This window comes from Syngnathus leptorhynchus, chromosome 2, assembly GCF_054491065.1.
Source record: "Syngnathus leptorhynchus isolate UIUO chromosome 2, UIUO_Slep, whole genome shotgun sequence".
Taxonomy (NCBI): Eukaryota; Metazoa; Chordata; class Actinopteri; order Syngnathiformes; family Syngnathidae; genus Syngnathus; species Syngnathus leptorhynchus.
This window is the reverse complement of record NC_141196.1, coordinates 4,697,654-4,720,624: the sequence shown is the minus strand read 5'-3', so window position 1 is coordinate 4,720,624 and position 22,971 is coordinate 4,697,654. Positions and strand designations below refer to the sequence as shown.

The 22,971-nt window shown below is 45.4% G+C and overlaps 2 protein-coding genes across 3 annotated transcripts in view; both read left to right on the top strand.

Moving 5' to 3' along the window:
• Nucleotides 1-978: 978 nt before the first annotated feature.
• On the top strand, nucleotides 979-5,471 carry zcchc4 (zinc finger, CCHC domain containing 4). Of its 2 annotated transcripts, none has more exons than XM_085938119.1 (14): nucleotides 979-1,132; nucleotides 1,271-1,520; nucleotides 1,597-1,715; nucleotides 1,957-2,039; nucleotides 2,112-2,384; nucleotides 2,590-2,670; nucleotides 2,777-2,849; nucleotides 2,973-3,123; nucleotides 3,205-3,305; nucleotides 3,978-4,099; nucleotides 4,182-4,257; nucleotides 4,845-4,896; nucleotides 5,059-5,197; nucleotides 5,363-5,471. In XM_085938119.1, exons 2-14 carry the CDS (start codon nucleotides 1,433-1,435, stop codon nucleotides 5,451-5,453), a joined length of 1,449 nt encoding a protein of 482 aa, XP_085794245.1. In that variant the 5' UTR covers nucleotides 979-1,132; nucleotides 1,271-1,432; the 3' UTR covers nucleotides 5,454-5,471. The 2 variants fall into 2 exon arrangements, with proteins under 2 accessions (XP_085794245.1, XP_085794253.1); XM_085938127.1 differs by having other exon boundaries at nucleotides 983-1,132; nucleotides 1,267-1,520.
• Nucleotides 5,472-7,220: 1,749 nt separating this feature from the next.
• Nucleotides 7,221-22,971, top strand: part of LOC147060236 (uncharacterized) — a 50,388-nt gene continuing 34,637 nt past the window's right edge. Inside the window, exons 1-47 of the mRNA XM_085906620.1 lie at nucleotides 7,221-7,287; nucleotides 7,851-7,902; nucleotides 7,988-8,151; nucleotides 8,220-8,284; nucleotides 8,354-8,520; nucleotides 8,635-8,855; nucleotides 8,958-9,022; nucleotides 9,959-10,128; nucleotides 10,343-10,563; nucleotides 10,674-10,738; nucleotides 10,821-10,990; nucleotides 11,205-11,425; nucleotides 11,528-11,592; nucleotides 11,675-11,844; nucleotides 12,059-12,279; nucleotides 12,390-12,454; nucleotides 12,537-12,706; nucleotides 12,921-13,141; nucleotides 13,236-13,300; nucleotides 13,383-13,552; nucleotides 13,767-13,987; nucleotides 14,082-14,146; nucleotides 14,229-14,398; nucleotides 14,613-14,833; nucleotides 14,944-15,008; nucleotides 15,091-15,260; nucleotides 15,475-15,695; nucleotides 15,798-15,862; nucleotides 16,799-16,968; nucleotides 17,183-17,403; nucleotides 17,506-17,570; nucleotides 17,653-17,822; nucleotides 18,037-18,257; nucleotides 18,368-18,432; nucleotides 18,515-18,684; nucleotides 18,899-19,119; nucleotides 19,222-19,286; nucleotides 20,223-20,392; nucleotides 20,607-20,827; nucleotides 20,930-20,994; nucleotides 21,077-21,246; nucleotides 21,461-21,681; nucleotides 21,792-21,856; nucleotides 21,939-22,108; nucleotides 22,323-22,543; nucleotides 22,646-22,710; nucleotides 22,793-22,962. Of these exons, the coding sequence (XP_085762746.1) occupies nucleotides 7,872-7,902; nucleotides 7,988-8,151; nucleotides 8,220-8,284; nucleotides 8,354-8,520; nucleotides 8,635-8,855; nucleotides 8,958-9,022; nucleotides 9,959-10,128; nucleotides 10,343-10,563; nucleotides 10,674-10,738; nucleotides 10,821-10,990; nucleotides 11,205-11,425; nucleotides 11,528-11,592; nucleotides 11,675-11,844; nucleotides 12,059-12,279; nucleotides 12,390-12,454; nucleotides 12,537-12,706; nucleotides 12,921-13,141; nucleotides 13,236-13,300; nucleotides 13,383-13,552; nucleotides 13,767-13,987; nucleotides 14,082-14,146; nucleotides 14,229-14,398; nucleotides 14,613-14,833; nucleotides 14,944-15,008; nucleotides 15,091-15,260; nucleotides 15,475-15,695; nucleotides 15,798-15,862; nucleotides 16,799-16,968; nucleotides 17,183-17,403; nucleotides 17,506-17,570; nucleotides 17,653-17,822; nucleotides 18,037-18,257; nucleotides 18,368-18,432; nucleotides 18,515-18,684; nucleotides 18,899-19,119; nucleotides 19,222-19,286; nucleotides 20,223-20,392; nucleotides 20,607-20,827; nucleotides 20,930-20,994; nucleotides 21,077-21,246; nucleotides 21,461-21,681; nucleotides 21,792-21,856; nucleotides 21,939-22,108; nucleotides 22,323-22,543; nucleotides 22,646-22,710; nucleotides 22,793-22,962 (6,811 nt within the window). The 5' untranslated portion in view covers nucleotides 7,221-7,287; nucleotides 7,851-7,871. The remainder of the gene's footprint in view (nucleotides 7,288-7,850; nucleotides 7,903-7,987; nucleotides 8,152-8,219; nucleotides 8,285-8,353; nucleotides 8,521-8,634; nucleotides 8,856-8,957; nucleotides 9,023-9,958; nucleotides 10,129-10,342; nucleotides 10,564-10,673; nucleotides 10,739-10,820; nucleotides 10,991-11,204; nucleotides 11,426-11,527; nucleotides 11,593-11,674; nucleotides 11,845-12,058; nucleotides 12,280-12,389; nucleotides 12,455-12,536; nucleotides 12,707-12,920; nucleotides 13,142-13,235; nucleotides 13,301-13,382; nucleotides 13,553-13,766; nucleotides 13,988-14,081; nucleotides 14,147-14,228; nucleotides 14,399-14,612; nucleotides 14,834-14,943; nucleotides 15,009-15,090; nucleotides 15,261-15,474; nucleotides 15,696-15,797; nucleotides 15,863-16,798; nucleotides 16,969-17,182; nucleotides 17,404-17,505; nucleotides 17,571-17,652; nucleotides 17,823-18,036; nucleotides 18,258-18,367; nucleotides 18,433-18,514; nucleotides 18,685-18,898; nucleotides 19,120-19,221; nucleotides 19,287-20,222; nucleotides 20,393-20,606; nucleotides 20,828-20,929; nucleotides 20,995-21,076; nucleotides 21,247-21,460; nucleotides 21,682-21,791; nucleotides 21,857-21,938; nucleotides 22,109-22,322; nucleotides 22,544-22,645; nucleotides 22,711-22,792; nucleotides 22,963-22,971) is intronic.

Below are 22,971 nucleotides of genomic sequence, written 5' to 3'. Positions count from 1 at the left end.
ACAGCTGGATTGTCATACTCTGTCTGGGGATGGTTGCTGTTGGGGACACAATCCGCCACCTGCAGTGGCAACCCCACAACTCAGTCTGTTTATTGTTGGGGTTGGCATACGCCACTTGCAGCAGAAACCCCTGAACCCTCAAAGATGGACAATTTGGAAAAAAGCTTGGATTGTAAGGGGACCAAAACCTTGACAGGGATAAATCTGTTGTACTTTGTCTTGGGATGTTTGCTGGGTGTGCCTTCCTGCTGGGGTCATCATCCGCAGTGGCAATATCAAAAGACCCCAATAATAATAGGGGGGACAACCCCTAGGACAGGAGCTTAATTGCAGCACCAATGGTACTAATTTAATTTCCTGCCATTATAACTGTTGCAGAACACCAATAATTCAATATGATGGGTGAGCGCCAATCAAAATATCTTACCAGTGCTGCTCATGATGTCAGTCAGATGATGCGCTGTGAATAAAGAGCCTCTCCTCACCAGCCCAGCAGCTGAATGATGCCAGCAGCTGCGGCGCGCCGCCCACTAGCCACCTTTCGTGGGTGCGTGGGGGAGTTATTCGTTGGGAGGGCCCCACGGACAGGCCCAGTGGCTCCCGGTTTGATGTTACTGATATATTGGGGCAGCAGACACTGCGGCAACGCCTCTCCAAACGCAGACAGCTTGGGCGTGGACGCACTTTGCAAAACAATCCACGCGAAGAAACGAATAGAAGTCCACAAGGTTCTTTGGTGCACCTCCAAAATAAAAGCACATTATTTCGAATTCATTAGCAAATAAAGCCATCTACTAAAACATTGAATTTTACTAATCAAAGTAAGTATTCATAATCTTGGGTATCGACAAATGATAGAGACATTTAAATCATTTTCTCTATGTCTCTCTATGTTTTAATTTTTACGCTGAAAGGATACTTCCTCAACTTTCTTAACGGAATAGCGTTAATATGACAGGTTACACTGATGCATTCGGTGTTGCACTGCGTGGGAATTGTAGTCCCCAAAAGAGCGCAACCCAACTTACTTTGCTGGGCGCCCGGCATGTTTGGACTACAAGCTTGAGGGAGTGACACTAACTGTCCTGAAAGAAAAGAGAGCAGGCGCTAACCGCAGTAGCTAAGGACAAACGTACGCTAAGTCATGTGATTTACCCACTACCGACTGTACATTAATGTTCTGATACATTTGTTTTCATAACCTATAATTTCATGTCTGTTGCTTGTTTAATGTCACGTTTGTTTTTTAACTGTACGTTGAATAAGACAGGGGGCGTATCCGAAAGTCTTTTCTGCTCACGTGATACATGACTGTCCAATTACGCCTTTCAGACCGGGACTCAGCTCTACACTCAGCTACGTCCAGATGAGTTCGCACGTTTAATCTTTTTATTATCGAAATATTATAACTTAATATTTACACGATTACCACATGGATACAGCCTCGCTGGACGACAGCTGTTTGGGATACGAGGTTATTCTCAGGGATGACGACACATCAACGCCACGATGCCCACATGGTAAACATGAAATCAGACCTAGCTAATCGATCATGAGCTCCAGATCGTTGCAATATCATTTCCATCTCGTTTGCAGGACCGACTTTGTTATTTGAAAAAGTTGGGAAACAAGGCGAAGGAGGAAAGAGGTTTTACGCGTGCTCGGCTTGCAGAGACCGAAAAGACTGCAACTTTTTCCAGTGGGAGGACGAAAAGGTAGAAATATATCAACATCCTTTCCCAGCTGTCTTACTTTTGACTTGTCTATCTATGCGAGCAATGTATAGTGATCAATGAAATTTTCTTCCAATAGATGTTTATATAACTTATGAAAGTAAATCTGATTTAATGTCTGCCTTGGCACAATAATGTAGGCCTATACAAAATCAAAACACAGACATATGTTTAAGAAGGTAATCGCTGCAAGGTTTCAGTATCTAATCTGGTTGGTTTCAAGGTGTCGGAGGCCCGAAAGTTGGCCAGGGAGGTGGAGAACAAAAGGAGGAGGCCCCCATTCAGCCAGCAGCAATACAGTGCAAGGTAAGCACTTAACTTAAATCAAATGTTATTTTGTGCCCCATGGCTGTGAAATGTGCATGATCACCCCTGCAGGTTACAACAGTTTGTCTCCCTTCCACCTGATGAAAAGACGTTCTGTCAAGATTGCCAGCTCCTCCTACTCGCGAAGGAGACGGGTGCGCACGCCGCCCATGCGTGCATTCCCGTGACAGCCACCCAGTTGCGGCAGCCCAGCAGGTTACTGCTTCCCTTGGACAACAAAAAGAGCAACGCACAGTATCTGTTCACTGAGCGCACCACCCAATTCCTGCTGGGCACCCTGGTTGCCCAGGGTTTCAACAAGGTGTTGTGCGTGGGCACGCCCAGGTGAGCCACTGAGCTTAATAACAACACAAAATATGCATGTGAGGCCTCGGTATTATTTTTGTCCACTTGGCGTTGTCATCCTCACATGATACACTTGTAGTATTTGTGACTTTGAATGCATGTGGATTTAAAAGATGGGTCTATTCTGGTGAGTGACGTGAGAGGCAGCCAATGAGAAAACTCCAGGATTTTTTTCCCCCTCCAGACTCCACGAGCTGATTAAGTTGGAATACCCGCGTGGGAAGGCAAATTCAATGAAGAGCCTTTTGCTGGACATCGACTTCAGGTCAGCTTCTACATTCTCATCGGAAAAATGTGCCGCAGCTTTGGAAAGTGCTGTGGTGGTGTTCTACGTTACGACAAAAAAATCTTCTATGTCCTTTCTGTCTCAGATACGCCCAGTTCTACGGCCAAGATGAGTTTTGCCATTACAATATGTTCAACCATCACTTCTTTGATAGTGAGGTAATTAATGACATAGCTGTGGGACTCAATATACATCAGTATCCCAAACGCAAGTCTCACTGAACTGTGCAATCAGTATCATAAATTAATTGCAATATGGATAATCAATGTACTCATTATAAGGCCTCAAGCGCAGTGGTCCAGGCCTTTCTCAAAGAATCAAATGGAGAGAAGGTGGTGATGGTGGCCGACCCCCCGTTCGGGGGTCTAGTGAAACCGCTGGCCAACAGCTTCTCTCGGATCTCGCAGGATTGGGCGAATCAGCAAAGCTCTGGTTAGTAATTTTTTTTCAGCATCCAGAACATTCTGATGCGGGGGAATTTATGGTAACTCTTTTTCATTTCTGTACATTTAGACCGCAGTTGTGTTGACATGCCCATGATATGGATCTTTCCGTATTTCTTTGAACCTCGCATTCTAGGCTGCTTCCCTTCTTTCACTATGCTGGACTACCAGGTAAGAGCAGCTATTGCGAGAATGTTTTGCTGCCCTCTTGTGGCATCTTGGTGCCAAGCAGGGTCATAATGGTTTTGGAGTTGTCATCGCTGTTAGGCTTTAATTGAATTTTGATAGCAAGTCAGTCAATTTTTAGTCAGATTCATTTATTTTTTTACATATATGGAGTATTTGTCAATTACAAGATAAATAAGAGTCACTAAATATTGGGTAATGAAGTAAACTGCAATTCTCCAACAACTGTTTGACCTTCCTTTTTCTGTACGAATGTACAGAAATAGCAAAATAAATAAATTTAAAAGAGCCCCGAAAGCTCATGTATGAAAGCAAGACAAAAACAATGGATATTTTGCGACTTGAGTTAGTTCTCATTTTTTTAATAAAATTCTTATTTTCAGATTTGTTTTTTTCATTAACAAAAATGTTTTTTCAATTTTATTATGTTTTATTTTGTTTAATGTTAATGTTTAATTTTCATGAACTATAATTAACCTTGAATCTAGAAGTACATTTTTTTATTTCTAATTTACTCTCATGAACAGTGCTTAAAATACTGCACATTAGTATCCATGTTGTCCTTGCAATTTGTTTTTCACGCATTCAAAAATTTACAATGTGTTTCATTCTTGGCATATTCCATTTTGAAGGATTTTCTTGTGCTTGTTTCCCCAGGTGGACTACGACAACCATTCCCTGTACAAGCACGGGAAGACGGGAAGGAAGCAGTCCCCAGTCCGACTGTTCACCAACATTACTCCCGCTAAAATTGTCCTACCCGTGGAGGAGGGTTACAAGTAATGCCATAAACGCCAAAAGTTAGACAAAAAAAAAATGTTTTTGCCACCTGTGACAACGCTTTCCCCCCCCCCCCATTAGATTTTGCGCCATTTGCAAGCGATACGTGTGGTCCCTCAACAAGCACTGTACCAAATGCAACGTCTGCCCATCCAAGGTAAATGGCGAGAGTACCAACGAGAAGCATGAGGAAAAATCTTTTGCAGAATATTAAAATTACAATATATGAGTAAAATGCCAATGTTACTTAGAGATTGGTCTAATGTTAGAATAAAATATTAATTTAGACAAAATGAGAGGGAAATGACCTGTTACAAAGCAAATTTCAAGTTGTCATTTTAATCGAAACGTCAGAAAAGTAGGAGAAAAAAAACAACTCATGATTAGAGAATAGAATTTTATAAAACAAAGTCACAAAACTGAGTAAAATACAAGGAAAAAGATGTGACTAGGACAAAAAAAATTGTTTGTTTTTTTTGTTTATGAAGAAAGCCATGAGTAAAATGAGGAATAGGTTTTACACGAATGAGAAAAAGAAAATCGCAATTAAATCTACTTTTACTGGAAAACCAAGTTTAACTTTTACAAGTGTGGTACGAGAAAACAAATGGCAACATTACAATGAATTTTCATTACGGGATTAAATGAATAAAAAAAAAAAGTGGCGATATAAATTTTCAATTGGCCAGCAATGTTGTCAGAACAAATTCCAGTTGAGCTTTTTTTTCCCCCCTCAATTTACAGGATGGTCGGCAGTGGAAACACTGCTCTGCGTGTGAGCGATGTGTGAAACCATGTAAGTGAACATTTTACACTATATTGGGGCTTCAATTTTTTTAAATCAAAAATCATACGATTGTAATTGGAACGGATTTCCATGTGGAAAAAAAAAGTTTAAAATCTGACCAAATAATCATTTGTCTATCTTTAACAAACTTTGTCTCCAACCCTCCGGAAGCATGGCAACACTGTCAATCATGTGGCCGCTGTGCCCTTCCGGACCACCCGTGTGACCAAAGCCAAGGCGAGGTGGGTTGCTACAACTGTGCAAGCCTGGGGCACAAACGTAAAGCTTGTCCTCGAAAACACGTCAGCAGGCAAGTACAAATGAAATTCTCAAACTCTGCATAATGTTACTATGGCGTCAACCTTTTAATACAGAACACTAAATTTGTTGAGTACAGTTCCTTGATACTCAAATTTTATGAGCCTTTTTTTACCATTTTGTAATTGATTCTTGATTTTTAATTTGCATTCCACAGTCATGGGTCCACTTCCAAGAGAGGACGAGTTATCAAGACTAAACGGCAAAAAGAAAGAAAGAAAAAAAAGAAAACATTTAAGAAGGAATAAAAAAAATATGGAAAAAACAGTCCCACTTTGTCAAGTTGTATTTCCAAATGAAGTTACACACACACGCAACACAATTATAATAAGGCGCACCATTAATGCATCATGTCAGATTTTTAATCCAAATCAAATTATTCTCCATTTTATCTTTTTTATTTCAACTTCAGACGCAACAAATGCGCTATAATCACAAAATAATGATCCACAGTTATTTTGATTCATGATTCATAGTCTTCAGCGGGCCACTTATGATTGATTCCATGACACAATGCTTCGGGCCAGTTTAAAACTAGGAATTTGGTCCATATATAAGGCGCACCGGACTATAAGGCGCACTGTCGGCTTTTGAGAAAATTTGGGGGTTTTAGGTGCGCCTTATAGTCCAGAAAATACAGTATATATAAATTGAATCATCGCAATGAGGCAGTCACAGCTAGAGGTGAGCCAAAATATTGATACAGTATTGTGACGTATCATAATTTCACTTCACATTCCTCCCACGCACAGTCGTTATACATCTGCCCAAATTGTTATGAAAACACTTAAGATGGTGGATTGCGAGTGAACCGGTGGAACTTGTGGATAATAAAATAAAGTGCGTCAAATGACAGAAATGAAACGTCGCCTTTTTCAGCGTTATGTAAAATGGATCAATGGACACAGGATGGACACAAACCAATAATAACTTGAACCAATAATAACTTGTGATATATATATTGGTCTGTGTCCATTCTATTATTATTGGTCTATCTTAAATAAATCCATCTTGCATAACGCTGAAAAAGGCGAAGTTTCATTTCTGTCATTTGACGCACTTTATTTTGTTAGCCACAAGTTCCACCGGTTCACTCGCAATCCACCAGCTTAAGTGTTTTCAAAACAATCTGTGCAGATATATTGACAGCGAATGTGAAGTGAAATTATGATGCGTCACAATATCCATTTTCCGTACTGCTTGTCCCGACGGGGGTCGCGGGCATGCTGGAGTCTATCCCAGCAGTCATCGAGCAAGAGCCGGGGAAGACATCCTGAACTGGTTGCCAGCCAATCACAGGGCACACACAGACAAACAACCATCCGCACTCACACTTTCGGGCAATTTGGAGTGCTCAATTAGCCCACCGTGCATGTTTTTGGGAAGTGGGAGGAAACCGGAGTGCCCGGAGAAACCCATGCAGGCACGGGGAGAACATGCAAACTCCACACAGAGGTGTGGAATCGAACCCACACCCTCTGAATATACACACGCACACGCACACACACACCTATGTAGAGAGAGCTAGGTTGTTGATTTTTCAAAATCTAAAATTAGAGATGTGAATAATTCTCTGGCAATAATTCTGACTTGATTCTAACCAAGCGATACAAATAATATCATCATTACGTATCCAATCAGTAAGGTCTTACTCCCATGCAGCAAGTCCAAACCAGAGTACTTTTTCAGAAGCAATTTGTTCATTCTTTATATTTTCACTGTTGTCACGTGTCATGTTTGAACCTCTTTCTGGCATGAGCTTGTGTCAGCAAATGGACTCCTCATCTAAATGGCATTTGGATTTAAATGTGATTTCAAGGAGTTGTTTTAAATTTTATTGTCTAACAAAAGGTAGAAAGGAATCCACAGTGCAGCGAGCCAAAATGCTGTCAAGTTGAGGACCGCATATTGTACGTGGATTAAGAGTGACATTTCTGAAAGATGTCTCATGGCCGCCGCATAACTTGATAAAAGGATCCATGTCCAAAAGGTGAGCCACAAAAGGACGACGGGGTTTGTGGCACCTTCAATCTGTACAGGAATTATTACGAAAAGGACTCTTTTGACTTTCTTCCATTTGGGGTAAGTCGAAATTTTAATGGTTCAGTGTGGAAGAACCAATTAGCGTGCATGTACCATTGGAATTTGTTAAATATTTTATGTTCCATGAAAGAATAGGACATATGTTGATTTGATTTGAAACATCACGTATTTGTTTCATTATATTATTCAAACCAAAAAATGAGTGTTTTTTTTCTTTTTACAAATGATATACGTATACGGTGAGAAAAATGTACATTTATTTTTTGCTGACTTAAATTTGGAACAAGAATTTGAGTGTGAAAGATTTTTTGTACATTGAGATTTTAGATTTTGTTTTAAGATTTTTTGTATATCTCGTGGCCAAGATATTTTTCAGGGCTAATTTTAGAAATTAACTTTCTTTTATTGAGTCTTTGACATCACTTGGAAGTTTTGTGAGAAAATTTTAAGTTTTTATGAGAATATTCATCATATGCTGAGATGTTAAATTACAGAATTTGTAAATAAGGAAACATTTTTTAGATGGAAATCTGATTATAATAAATAATGAATTCTTGCTGCTTGCTATTGTTTATAAGTAAATCGGCTTATAAACGATTCAGCAGGTACAAGGAGGAGACAATATGGGTGCTGGGACTATTGCAGTCCTTCTTGGTGAGTAAAAACAAAAACGTTCAACTCTTGGATGACAAACCAATGGTTTGTTTTCAGAAGTATAACTGTGACTTTCAAAACTTAGGGACTGTGGCATTTGGCATTTCTGTTGGCGGATATGTTGAAAATGAAATCGGAACAACTGTCGACGTAACTCTTGTGATGACACTGGAGGAATATTTTGCGGACGAGTTGAATAATCGTAGCAGTGAACAATACAAGCGTCTTGAAGCACAAGTGGTGGCAATGGTGCGTACGGATTGATAATGAACTTCTTTTTTGAATTCTTGATGACTAAACTTTGATTCTTCTGACAGTGTGACTTCATATACACCAAAGAATTTAGGACTAACTTTATCAACACCACCTTGATTGGATTCAGGTAAAATTTTATAGACAATTCCATCAAGTGAACATTTCAAATAATCAACATTTCTGTTCCAATTTTAAGCCCTCAAATGGAAAACACGCAAGTGGAAGTGGCACTCAAGTTCTGCAATGCATCAAATGATCAAATCCCAACAGATGATGAAGTTGTAAATGAATTGGTACATGTTGTAAACAGTACCAGCAACCCTTTCAAGTTTACTGTCACTCCAGAATCAATTGCAGTAATTTGTAAGCAAATACTTTTTGAATTCTTTCATGTACTCCTATTAAATTCTTTCATGTGTTCTAGGTCCTCACCGAGTAACAAGTAACAAACTATGATAAATTACTTTCAAAATACAGCAAACGTAGCGACGACCACCCAAGAACCAACGTCGTCCCTCGGCTCAACCACGTCCGCTAATGACTCGCCGTCAGCAACGACACAAGGGGCGACGACTGCCATCCCGGTTGCCCCACCAGCTGTGTTTGTTGAAGCCGTTTTGTCGGAACCTTTTGTGGAAGAACTGAACAATCGCAGCAGCGAACAATTCCAGCAACTCGAAGCACAAGTGGTATCAATGGTGCGTGCGTGCGTGCGTACAAGCAACATCCAGCTCTCCCCATTTACTCTGTACTCACTAAAGACGATACTGTGGTGTTCTAAAAATGGATTCCTTCTACAGTGTGACTTCATCTTCTTCCAAGAGTTTGGTTCCATTTTCTTTGGCACTTTTGTCATTGGATTTCGGTAAGACCCGAAAGATCAGATAGAGCACAAAATACGTACGTACATGTTGCGCAATTGAAATGTACCAATTTGGACATTCAAGGCCACAGATGGGAAACACGCAAGTGGAGGTGGAGCTGCGGTTCAACAATTCGGTGCCGGCCGAAGCAATACCAGAACCCGATGCGGTGGTAGAAGTATTGGTGGAAGCTGTGTCGAGTCCCAACAACACCTTCAACCTCACTCTCGATGCAGACTCGATTGCAGTCAGTTGTAAGTAACCCAATGATTCAGATCCGCATTCAGATCCACTTCCGTGACTGACGGTGTTCCTCAGGACTCAGTACCGGGGCCTGGTTCGTTCATCGACTTACTTCTGCTCGCCTCGCTAATTTCTAACTTCGAGACCCATTTTCTCTACTGTCTTTGTCAGACAGAACAATGCATTTTCCCAAGGGAATACTGATCTATGACTTTCAAAATACAGCAAACGTAGCGACGACCACCCAAGAACCAACGTCGTCCCTCGGCTCAACCACGTCCGCTAATGACTCGCCGTCAGCAACGACACAAGGGGCGACGACTGCCATCCCGGTTGCCCCACCAGCTGTGTTTGTTGAAGCCGTTTTGTCGGAACCTTTTGTGGAAGAACTGAACAATCGCAGCAGCGAACAATTCCAGCAACTCGAAGCACAAGTGGTATCAATGGTGCGTGCGTGCGTGCGTACAAGCAACATCCAGCTCTCCCCATTTACTCTGTACTCACTAAAGACGATACTGTGGTGTTCTAAAAATGGATTCCTTCTACAGTGTGACTTCATCTTCTTCCAAGAGTTTGGTTCCATTTTCTTTGGCACTTTTGTCATTGGATTCCGGTAAGACCCGAAAGATCAGATAGAGCACAAAATACGTACGTACATGTTGCGCAATTGAAATGTACCAATTTGGACATTCAAGGCCACAGATGGGAAACACGCAAGTGGACGTGGAGCTGCGGTTCAACAATTCGGTGCCGGCCGAAGCAATACCAGAACCCGATGCGGTGGTAGAAGTATTGGTGGAAGCTGTGTCGAGTCCCAACAACACCTTCAACCTCACTCTCGATGCGGACTCGATTGCAGTCAGTTGTAAGTAACCCAATGATTCAGATCCGCATTCAGATCCACTTCCGTGACTGACGGTGTTCCTCAGGACTCAGTACCGGGGCCTGGTTCGTTCATCGACTTACTTCTGCTCGCCTCGCTAATTTCTAACTTCGAGACCCATTTTCTCTACTGTCTTTGTCAGACAGAACAATGCATTTTCCCAAGGGAATACTGATCTATGACTTTCAAAATACAGCAAACGTAGCGACGACCACCCAAGAACCAACGTCGTCCCTCGGCTCAACCACGTCCGCTAATGACTCGCCGTCAGCAACGACACAAGGGGCGACGACTGCCATCCCGGTTGCCCCACCAGCTGTGTTTGTTGAAGCCGTTTTGTCGGAACCTTTTGTGGAAGAACTGAACAATCGCAGCAGCGAACAATTCCAGCAACTCGAAGCACAAGTGGTATCAATGGTGCGTGCGTGCCTGCGTGCGTGCGTACAAGCAACATCCAGCTCTCCCCATTTACTCTGTACTCACTAAAGACGATACTGTGGTGTTCTAAAAATGGATTCCTTCTACAGTGTGACTTCATCTTCTTCCAAGAGTTTGGTTCCATTTTCTTTGGCACTTTTGTCATTGGATTTCGGTAAGACCCGAAAGATCAGATAGAGCACAAAATACGTACGTACATGTTGCGCAATTGAAATGTACCAATTTGGACATTCAAGGCCACAGATGGGAAACACGCAAGTGGACGTGGAGCTGCGGTTCAACAATTCGGTGCCGGCCGAAGCAATACCAGAACCCGATGCGGTGGTAGAAGTATTGGTGGAAGCTGTGTCGAGTCCCAACAACACCTTCAACCTCACTCTCGATGCGGACTCGATTGCAGTCAGTTGTAAGTAACCCAATGATTCAGATCCGCATTCAGATCCACTTCCGTGACTGACGGTGTTCCTCAGGACTCAGTACCGGGGCCTGGTTCGTTCATCGACTTACTTCTGCTCGCCTCGCTAATTTCTAACTTCGAGACCCATTTTCTCTACTGTCTTTGTCAGACAGAACAATGCATTTTCCCAAGGGAATACTGATCTATGACTTTCAAAATACAGCAAACGTAGCGACGACCACCCAAGAACCAACGTCGTCCCTCGGCTCAACCACGTCCGCTAATGACTCGCCGTCAGCAACGACACAAGGGGCGACGACTGCCATCCCGGTTGCCCCACCAGCTGTGTTTGTTGAAGCCGTTTTGTCGGAACCTTTTGTGGAAGAACTGAACAATCGCAGCAGCGAACAATTCCAGCAACTCGAAGCACAAGTGGTATCAATGGTGCGTGCGTGCCTGCGTACAAGCAACATCCAGCTCTCCCCATTTACTCTGTACTCACTAAAGACGATACTGTGGTGTTCTAAAAATGGATTCCTTCTACAGTGTGACTTCATCTTCTTCCAAGAGTTTGGTTCCATTTTCTTTGGCACTTTTGTCATTGGATTTCGGTAAGACCCGAAAGATCAGATAGAGCACAAAATACGTACGTACATGTTGCGCAATTGAAATGTACCAATTTGGACATTCAAGGCCACAGATGGGAAACACGCAAGTGGACGTGGAGCTGCGGTTCAACAATTCGGTGCCGGCCGAAGCAATACCAGAACCCGATGCGGTGGTAGAAGTATTGGTGGAAGCTGTGTCGAGTCCCAACAACACCTTCAACCTCACTCTCGATGCGGACTCGATTGCAGTCAGTTGTAAGTAACCCAATGATTCAGATCCGCATTCAGATCCACTTCCGTGACTGACGGTGTTCCTCAGGACTCAGTACCGGGGCCTGGTTCGTTCATCGACTTACTTCTGCTCGCCTCGCTAATTTCTAACTTCGAGACCCATTTTCTCTACTGTCTTTGTCAGACAGAACAATGCATTTTCCCAAGGGAATACTGATCTATGACTTTCAAAATACAGCAAACGTAGCGACGACCACCCAAGAACCAACGTCGTCCCTCGGCTCAACCACGTCCGCTAATGACTCGCCGTCAGCAACGACACAAGGGGCGACGACTGCCATCCCGGTTGCCCCACCAGCTGTGTTTGTTGAAGCCGTTTTGTCGGAACCTTTTGTGGAAGAACTGAACAATCGCAGCAGCGAACAATTCCAGCAACTCGAAGCACAAGTGGTATCAATGGTGTGTGCGTGCCTGCGTGCGTGCGTACAAGCAACATCCAGCTCTCCCCATTTACTCTGTACTCACTAAAGACGATACTGTGGTGTTCTAAAAATGGATTCCTTCTACAGTGTGACTTCATCTTCTTCCAAGAGTTTGGTTCCATTTTCTTTGGCACTTTTGTCATTGGATTTCGGTAAGACCCGAAAGATCAGATAGAGCACAAAATACGTACGTACATGTTGCGCAATTGAAATGTACCAATTTGGACATTCAAGGCCACAGATGGGAAACACGCAAGTGGACGTGGAGCTGCGGTTCAACAATTCGGTGCCGGCCGAAGCAATACCAGAACCCGATGCGGTGGTAGAAGTATTGGTGGAAGCTGTGTCGAGTCCCAACAACACCTTCAACCTCACTCTCGATGCGGACTCGATTGCAGTCAGTTGTAAGTAACCCAATGATTCAGATCCGCATTCAGATCCACTTCCGTGACTGACGGTGTTCCTCAGGACTCAGTACCGGGGCCTGGTTCGTTCATCGACTTACTTCTGCTCGCCTCGCTAATTTCTAACTTCGAGACCCATTTTCTCTACTGTCTTTGTCAGACAGAACAATGCATTTTCCCAAGGGAATACTGATCTATGACTTTCAAAATACAGCAAACGTAGCGACGACCACCCAAGAACCAACGTCGTCCCTCGGCTCAACCACGTCCGCTAATGACTCGCCGTCAGCAACGACACAAGGGGCGACGACTGCCATCCCGGTTGCCCCACCAGCTGTGTTTGTTGAAGCCGTTTTGTCGGAACCTTTTGTGGAAGAACTGAACAATCGCAGCAGCGAACAATTCCAGCAACTCGAAGCACAAGTGGTATCAATGGTGCGTGCGTACAAGCAACATCCAGCTCTCCCCATTTACTCTGTACTCACTAAAGACGATACTGTGGTGTTCTAAAAATGGATTCCTTCTACAGTGTGACTTCATCTTCTTCCAAGAGTTTGGTTCCATTTTCTTTGGCACTTTTGTCATTGGATTTCGGTAAGACCCGAAAGATCAGATAGAGCACAAAATACGTACGTACATGTTGCGCAATTGAAATGTACCAATTTGGACATTCAAGGCCACAGATGGGAAACACGCAAGTGGACGTGGAGCTGCGGTTCAACAATTCGGTGCCGGCCGAAGCAATACCAGAACCCGATGCGGTGGTAGAAGTATTGGTGGAAGCTGTGTCGAGTCCCAACAACACCTTCAACCTCACTCTCGATGCAGACTCGATTGCAGTCAGTTGTAAGTAACCCAATGATTCAGATCCGCATTCAGATCCACTTCCGTGACTGACGGTGTTCCTCAGGACTCAGTACCGGGGCCTGGTTCGTTCATCGACTTACTTCTGCTCGCCTCGCTAATTTCTAACTTCGAGACCCATTTTCTCTACTGTCTTTGTCAGACAGAACAATGCATTTTCCCAAGGGAATACTGATCTATGACTTTCAAAATACAGCAAACGTAGCGACGACCACCCAAGAACCAACGTCGTCCCTCGGCTCAACCACGTCCGCTAATGACTCGCCGTCAGCAACGACACAAGGGGCGACGACTGCCATCCCGGTTGCCCCACCAGCTGTGTTTGTTGAAGCCGTTTTGTCGGAACCTTTTGTGGAAGAACTGAACAATCGCAGCAGCGAACAATTCCAGCAACTCGAAGCACAAGTGGTATCAATGGTGCGTGCGTACAAGCAACATCCAGCTCTCCCCATTTACTCTGTACTCACTAAAGACGATACTGTGGTGTTCTAAAAATGGATTCCTTCTACAGTGTGACTTCATCTTCTTCCAAGAGTTTGGTTCCATTTTCTTTGGCACTTTTGTCATTGGATTTCGGTAAGACCCGAAAGATCAGATAGAGCACAAAATACGTACGTACATGTTGCGCAATTGAAATGTACCAATTTGGACATTCAAGGCCACAGATGGGAAACACGCAAGTGGACGTGGAGCTGCGGTTCAACAATTCGGTGCCGGCCGAAGCAATACCAGAACCCGATGCGGTGGTAGAAGTATTGGTGGAAGCTGTGTCGAGTCCCAACAACACCTTCAACCTCACTCTCGATGCGGACTCGATTGCAGTCAGTTGTAAGTAACCCAATGATTCAGATCCGCATTCAGATCCACTTCCGTGACTGACGGTGTTCCTCAGGACTCAGTACCGGGGCCTGGTTCGTTCATCGACTTACTTCTGCTCGCCTCGCTAATTTCTAACTTCGAGACCCATTTTCTCTACTGTCTTTGTCAGACAGAACAATGCATTTTCCCAAGGGAATACTGATCTATGACTTTCAAAATACAGCAAACGTAGCGACGACCACCCAAGAACCAACGTCGTCCCTCGGCTCAACCACGTCCGCTAATGACTCGCCCTCAGCAACGACACAAGGGGCGACGACTGCCATCCCGGTTGCCCCACCAGCTGTGTTTGTTGAAGCCGTTTTGTCGGAACCTTTTGTGGAAGAACTGAACAATCGCAGCAGCGAACAATTCCAGCAACTCGAAGCACAAGTGGTATCAATGGTGCGTGCGTGCCTGCGTGCGTGCGTACAAGCAACATCCAGCTCTCCCCATTTACTCTGTACTCACTAAAGACGATACTGTGGTGTTCTAAAAATGGATTCCTTCTACAGTGTGACTTCATCTTCTTCCAAGAGTTTGGTTCCATTTTCTTTGGCACTTTTGTCATTGGATTTCGGTAAGACCCGAAAGATCAGATAGAGCACAAAATACGTACGTACATGTTGCGCAATTGAAATGTACCAATTTGGACATTCAAGGCCACAGATGGGAAACACGCAAGTGGACGTGGAGCTGCGGTTCAACAATTCGGTGCCGGCCGAAGCAATACCAGAACCCGATGCGGTGGTAGAAGTATTGGTGGAAGCTGTGTCGAGTCCCAACAACACCTTCAACCTCACTCTCGATGCGGACTCGATTGCAGTCAGTTGTAAGTAACCCAATGATTCAGATCCGCATTCAGATCCACTTCCGTGACTGACGGTGTTCCTCAGGACTCAGTACCGGGGCCTGGTTCGTTCATCGACTTACTTCTGCTCGCCTCGCTAATTTCTAACTTCGAGACCCATTTTCTCTACTGTCTTTGTCAGACAGAACAATGCATTTTCCCAAGGGAATACTGATCTATGACTTTCAAAATACAGCAAACGTAGCGACGACCACCCAAGAACCAACGTCGTCCCTCGGCTCAACCACGTCCGCTAATGACTCGCCGTCAGCAACGACACAAGGGGCGACGACTGCCATCCCGGTTGCCCCACCAGCTGTGTTTGTTGAAGCCGTTTTGTCGGAACCTTTTGTGGAAGAACTGAACAATCGCAGCAGCGAACAATTCCAGCAACTCGAAGCACAAGTGGTATCAATGGTGCGTGCGTGCGTGCGTACAAGCAACATCCAGCTCTCCCCATTTACTCTGTACTCACTAAAGACGATACTGTGGTGTTCTAAAAATGGATTCCTTCTACAGTGTGACTTCATCTTCTTCCAAGAGTTTGGTTCCATTTTCTTTGGCACTTTTGTCATTGGATTTCGGTAAGACCCGAAAGATCAGATAGAGCACAAAATACGTACGTACATGTTGCGCAATTGAAATGTACCAATTTGGACATTCAAGGCCACAGATGGGAAACACGCAAGTGGAGGTGGAGCTGCGGTTCAACAATTCGGTGCCGGCCGAAGCAATACCAGAACCCGATGCGGTGGTAGAAGTATTGGTGGAAGCTGTGTCGAGTCCCAACAACACCTTCAACCTCACTCTCGATGCGGACTCGATTGCAGTCAGTTGTAAGTAACCCAATGATTCAGATCCGCATTCAGATCCACTTCCGTGACTGACGGTGTTCCTCAGGACTCAGTACCGGGGCCTGGTTCGTTCATCGACTTACTTCTGCTCGCCTCGCTAATTTCTAACTTCGAGACCCATTTTCTCTACTGTCTTTGTCAGACAGAACAATGCATTTTCCCAAGGGAATACTGATCTATGACTTTCAAAATACAGCAAACGTAGCGACGACCACCCAAGAACCAACGTCGTCCCTCGGCTCAACCACGTCCGCTAATGACTCGCCGTCAGCAACGACACAAGGGGCGACGACTGCCATCCCGGTTGCCCCACCAGCTGTGTTTGTTGAAGCCGTTTTGTCGGAACCTTTTGTGGAAGAACTGAACAATCGCAGCAGCGAACAATTCCAGCAACTCGAAGCACAAGTGGTATCAATGGTGCGTGCGTGCGTGCGTACAAGCAACATCCAGCTCTCCCCATTTACTCTGTACTCACTAAAGACGATACTGTGGTGTTCTAAAAATGGATTCCTTCTACAGTGTGACTTCATCTTCTTCCAAGAGTTTGGTTCCATTTTCTTTGGCACTTTTGTCATTGGATTTCGGTAAGACCCGAAAGATCAGATAGAGCACAAAATACGTACGTGCATGTTGCGCAATTGAAATGTACCAATTTGGACATTCAAGGCCACAGATGGGAAACACGCAAGTGGACGTGGAGCTGCGGTTCAACAATTCGGTGCCGGCCGAAGCAATACCAGAACCCGATGCGGTGGTAGAAGTATTGGTGGAAGCTGTGTCGAGTCCCAACAACACCTTCAACCTCACTCTCGATGCGGACTCGATTGCAGTCAGTTGTAAGTAACCCAATGATTCAGATCCGCATTCAGATCCACTTCCGTGACTGACGGTGTTCCTCAGGACTCAGTACCGGGGCCTGGTTCGTTCATCGACTTACTTCTGCTCGCCTCGCTAATTTCTAACTTCGAGACCCATTTTCTCTACTGTCTTTGTCAGACAGAACAATGCATTTTCCCAAGGGAATACTGATCTATGACTTTCAAAATACAGCAAACGTAGCGACGACCACCCAAGAACCAACGTCGTCCCTCGGCTCAACCACGTCCGCTAATGACTCGCCGTCAGCAACGACACAAGGGGCGACGACTGCCATCCCGGTTGCCCCACCAGCTGTGTTTGTTGAAGCCGTTTTGTCGGAACCTTTTGTGGAAGAACTGAACAATCGCAGCAGCGAACAATTCCAGCAACTCGAAGCACAAGTGGTATCAATGGTGCGTGCGTGCGTGCGTACAAGCAACATCCAGCTCTCCCCATTTACTCTGTACTCACTAAAGACGATACTGTGGTGTTCTAAAAATGGATTCCTTCTACAGTGTGACTTCATCTTCTTCCAAGAGTTTGGTTCCATTTTCTTTGGCACTTTTGTCATTGGATTTCGGTAAGACCCGAAAGATCAGATAGAGCACAAAATACGTACGTACATGTTGCGCAATTGAAATGTACCAATTTGGACATTCAAGGCCACAGATGGGAAACACGCAAGTGGACGTGGAGCTGCGGTTCAACAATTCGGTGCCGGCCGAAGCAATACCAGAACCCGATGCGGTGGTAGAAGTATTGGTGGAAGCTGTGTCGAGTCCCAACAACACCTTCAACCTCACTCTCGATGCGGACTCGATTGCAGTCAGTTGTAAGTAACCCAATGATTCAGATCCGCATTCAGATCCACTTCCGTGACTGACGGTGTTCCTCAGGACTCAGTACCGGGGCCTGGTTCGTTCATCGACTTACTTCTGCTCGCCTCGCTAATTTCTAACTTCGAGACCCATTTTCTCTACTGTCTTTGTCAGACAGAACAATGCATTTTCCCAAGGGAATACTGATCTATGACTTTCAAAATACAGCAAACGTAGCGACGACCACCCAAGAACCAACGTCGTCCCTCGGCTCAACCACGTCCGCTAATGACTCGCCCTCAGCAACGACACAAGGGGCGACGACTGCCATCCCGGTTGCCCCACCAGCTGTGTTTGTTGAAGCCGTTTTGTCGGAACCTTTTGTGGAAGAACTGAACAATCGCAGCAGCGAACAATTCCAGCAACTCGAAGCACAAGTGGTATCAATGGTGCGTGCGTGCCTGCGTGCGTGCGTACAAGCAACATCCAGCTCTCCCCATTTACTCTGTACTCACTAAAGACGATACTGTGGTGTTCTAAAAATGGATTCCTTCTACAGTGTGACTTCATCTTCTTCCAAGAGTTTGGTTCCATTTTCTTTGGCACTTTTGTCATTGGATTTCGGTAAGACCCGAAAGATCAGATAGAGCACAAAATACGTACGTACATGTTGCGCAATTGAAATGTACCAATTTGGACATTCAAGGCCACAGATGGGAAACACGCAAGTGGACGTGGAGCTGCGGTTCAACAATTCGGTGCCGGCCGAAGCAATACCAGAACCCGATGCGGTGGTAGAAGTATTGGTGGAAGCTGTGTCGAGTCCCAACAACACCTTCAACCTCACTCTCGATGCGGACTCGATTGCAGTCAGTTGTAAGTAACCCAATGATTCAGATCCGCATTCAGATCCACTTCCGTGACTGACGGTGTTCCTCAGGACTCAGTACCGGGGCCTGGTTCGTTCATCGACTAACTTCTGCTCGCCTCGCTAATTTCTAACTTCGAGACCCATTTTCTCTACTGTCTTTGTCAGACAGAACAATGCATTTTCCCAAGGGAATACTGATCTATGACTTTCAAAATACAGCAAACGTAGCGACGACCACCCAAGAACCAACGTCGTCCCTCGGCTCAACCACGTCCGCTAATGACTCGCCGTCAGCAACGACACAAGGGGCGACGACTGCCATCCCGGTTGCCCCACCAGCTGTGTTTGTTGAAGCCGTTTTGTCGGAACCTTTTGTGGAAGAACTGAACAATCGCAGCAGCGAACAATTCCAGCAACTCGAAGCACAAGTGGTATCAATGGTGCGTGCGTGCGTGCGTACAAGCAACATCCAGCTCTCCCCATTTACTCTGTACTCACTAAAGACGATACTGTGGTGTTCTAAAAATGGATTCCTTCTACAGTGTGACTTCATCTTCTTCCAAGAGTTTGGTTCCATTTTCTTTGGCACTTTTGTCATTGGATTTCGGTAAGACCCGAAAGATCAGATAGAGCACAAAATACGTACGTACATGTTGCGCAATTGAAATGTACCAATTTGGACATTCAAGGCCACAGATGGGAAACACGCAAGTGGAGGTGGAGCTGCGGTTCAACAATTCGGTGCCGGCCGAAGCAATACCAGAACCCGATGCGGTGGTAGAAGTATTGGTGGAAGCTGTGTCGAGTCCCAACAACACCTTCAACCTCACTCTCGATGCGGACTCGATTGCAGTCAGTTGTAAGTAACCCAATGATTCAGATCCGCATTCAGATCCACTTCCGTGACTGACGGTGTTCCTCAGGACTCAGTACCGGGGCCTGGTTCGTTCATCGACTTACTTCTGCTCGCCTCGCTAATTTCTAACTTCGAGACCCATTTTCTCTACTGTCTTTGTCAGACAGAACAATGCATTTTCCCAAGGGAATACTGATCTATGACTTTCAAAATACAGCAAACGTAGCGACGACCACCCAAGAACCAACGTCGTCCCTCGGCTCAACCACGTCCGCTAATGACTCGCCGTCAGCAACGACACAAGGGGCGACGACTGCCATCCCGGTTGCCCCACCAGCTGTGTTTGTTGAAGCCGTTTTGTCGGAACCTTTTGTGGAAGAACTGAACAATCGCAGCAGCGAACAATTCCAGCAACTCGAAGCACAAGTGGTATCAATGGTGCGTGCGTGCGTGCGTACAAGCAACATCCAGCTCTCCCCATTTACTCTGTACTCACTAAAGACGATACTGTGGTGTTCTAAAAATGGATTCCTTCTACAGTGTGACTTCATCTTCTTCCAAGAGTTTGGTTCCATTTTCTTTGGCACTTTTGTCATTGGATTTCGGTAAGACCCGAAAGATCAGATAGAGCACAAAATACGTACGTACATGTTGCGCAATTGAAATGTACCAATTTGGACATTCAAGGCCACAGATGGGAAACACGCAAGTGGACGTGGAGCTGCGGTTCAACAATTCGGTGCCGGCCGAAGCAATACCAGAACCCGATGCGGTGGTAGAAGTATTGGTGGAAGCTGTGTCGAGTCCCAACAACACCTTCAACCTCACTCTCGATGCGGACTCGATTGCAGTCAGTTGTAAGTAACCCAATGATTCAGATCCGCATTCAGATCCACTTCCGTGACTGACGGTGTTCCTCAGGACTCAGTACCGGGGCCTGGTTCGTTCATCGACTTACTTCTGCTCGCCTCGCTAATTTCTAACTTCGAGACCCATTTTCTCTACTGTCTTTGTCAGACAGAACAATGCATTTTCCCAAGGGAATACTGATCTATGACTTTCAAAATACAGCAAACGTAGCGACGACCACCCAAGAACCAACGTCGTCCCTCGGCTCAACCACGTCCGCTAATGACTCGCCGTCAGCAACGACACAAGGGGCGACGACTGCCATCCCGGTTGCCCCACCAGCTGTGTTTGTTGAAGCCGTTTTGTCGGAACCTTTTGTGGAAGAACTGAACAATCGCAGCAGCGAACAATTCCAGCAACTCGAAGCACAAGTGGTATCAATGGTGCGTGCGTGCGTGCGTACAAGCAACATCCAGCTCTCCCCATTTACTCTGTACTCACTAAAGACGATACTGTGGTGTTCTAAAAATGGATTCCTTCTACAGTGTGACTTCATCTTCTTCCAAGAGTTTGGTTCCATTTTCTTTGGCACTTTTGTCATTGGATTTCGGTAAGACCCGAAAGATCAGATAGAGCACAAAATACGTACGTACATGTTGCGCAATTGAAATGTACCAATTTGGACATTCAAGGCCACAGATGGGAAACACGCAAGTGGACGTGGAGCTGCGGTTCAACAATTCGGTGCCGGCCGAAGCAATACCAGAACCCGATGCGGTGGTAGAAGTATTGGTGGAAGCTGTGTCGAGTCCCAACAACACCTTCAACCTCACTCTCGATGCGGACTCGATTGCAGTCAGTTGTAAGTAACCCAATGATTCAGATCCGCATTCAGATCCACTTCCGTGACTGACGGTGTTCCTCAGGACTCAGTACCGGGGCCTGGTTCGTTCATCGACTTACTTCTGCTCGCCTCGCTAATTTCTAACTTCGAGACCCATTTTCTCTACTGTCTTTGTCAGACAGAACAATGCATTTTCCCAAGGGAATACTGATCTATGACTTTCAAAATACAGCAAACGTAGCGACGACCACCCAAGAACCAACGTCGTCCCTCGGCTCAACCACGTCCGCTAATGACTCGCCCTCAGCAACGACACAAGGGGCGACGACTGCCATCCCGGTTGCCCCACCAGCTGTGTTTGTTGAAGCCGTTTTGTCGGAACCTTTTGTGGAAGAACTGAACAATCGCAGCAGCGAACAATTCCAGCAACTCGAAGCACAAGTGGTATCAATGGTGCGTGCGTGCCTGCGTGCGTGCGTACAAGCAACATCCAGCTCTCCCCATTTACTCTGTACTCACTAAAGACGATACTGTGGTGTTCTAAAAATGGATTCCTTCTACAGTGTGACTTCATCTTCTTCCAAGAGTTTGGTTCCATTTTCTTTGGCACTTTTGTCATTGGATTTCGGTAAGACCCGAAAGATCAGATAGAGCACAAAATACGTACGTACATGTTGCGCAATTGAAATGTACCAATTTGGACATTCAAGGCCACAGATGGGAAACACGCAAGTGGACGTGGAGCTGCGGTTCAACAATTCGGTGCCGGCCGAAGCAATACCAGAACCCGATGCGGTGGTAGAAGTATTGGTGGAAGCTGTGTCGAGTCCCAACAACACCTTCAACCTCACTCTCGATGCGGACTCGATTGCAGTCAGTTGTAAGTAACCCAATGATTCAGATCCGCATTCAGATCCACTTCCGTGACTGACGGTGTTCCTCAGGACTCAGTACCGGGGCCTGGTTCGTTCATCGACTAACTTCTGCTCGCCTCGCTAATTTCTAACTTCGAGACCCATTTTCTCTACTGTCTTTGTCAGACAGAACAATGCATTTTCCCAAGGGAATACTGATCTATGACTTTCAAAATACAGCAAACGTAGCGACGACCACCCAAGAACCAACGTCGTCCCTCGGCTCAACCACGTCCGCTAATGACTCGCCGTCAGCAACGACACAAGGGGCGACGACTGCCATCCCGGTTGCCCCACCAGCTGTGTTTGTTGAAGCCGTTTTGTCGGAACCTTTTGTGGAAGAACTGAACAATCGCAGCAGCGAACAATTCCAGCAACTCGAAGCACAAGTGGTATCAATGGTGCGTGCGTGCGTGCGTACAAGCAACATCCAGCTCTCCCCATTTACTCTGTACTCACTAAAGACGATACTGTGGTGTTCTAAAAATGGATTCCTTCTACAGTGTGACTTCATCTTCTTCCAAGAGTTTGGTTCCATTTTCTTTGGCACTTTTGTCATTGGATTTCGGTAAGACCCGAAAGATCAGATAGAGCACAAAATACGTACGTACATGTTGCGCAATTGAAATGTACCAATTTGGACATTCAAGGCCACAGATGGGAAACACGCAAGTGGACGTGGAGCTGCGGTTCAACAATTCGGTGCCGGCCGAAGCAATACCAGAACCCGATGCGGTGGTAGAAGTATTGGTGGAAGCTGTGTCGAGTCCCAACAACACCTTCAACCTCACTCTCGATGCGGACTCGATTGCAGTCAGTTGTAAGTAAC

Excerpts from the sequence above, each read along its gene's own strand:
- zcchc4 (XM_085938119.1), top strand. The coding sequence starts at position 1,433 with ATGGATACAGCCTCGCTGGACGACAGCTGTTTGGGATACGAGGTTATT. Across the intron at positions 2,385-2,589 it reads TTGTGCGTGGGCACGCCCAG|ACTCCACGAGCTGATTAAGT; the intron begins GTGAGCCACTGA and ends TTCCCCCTCCAG. Across the intron at positions 4,258-4,844 it reads GCAACGTCTGCCCATCCAAG|GATGGTCGGCAGTGGAAACA; the intron begins GTAAATGGCGAG and ends CTCAATTTACAG.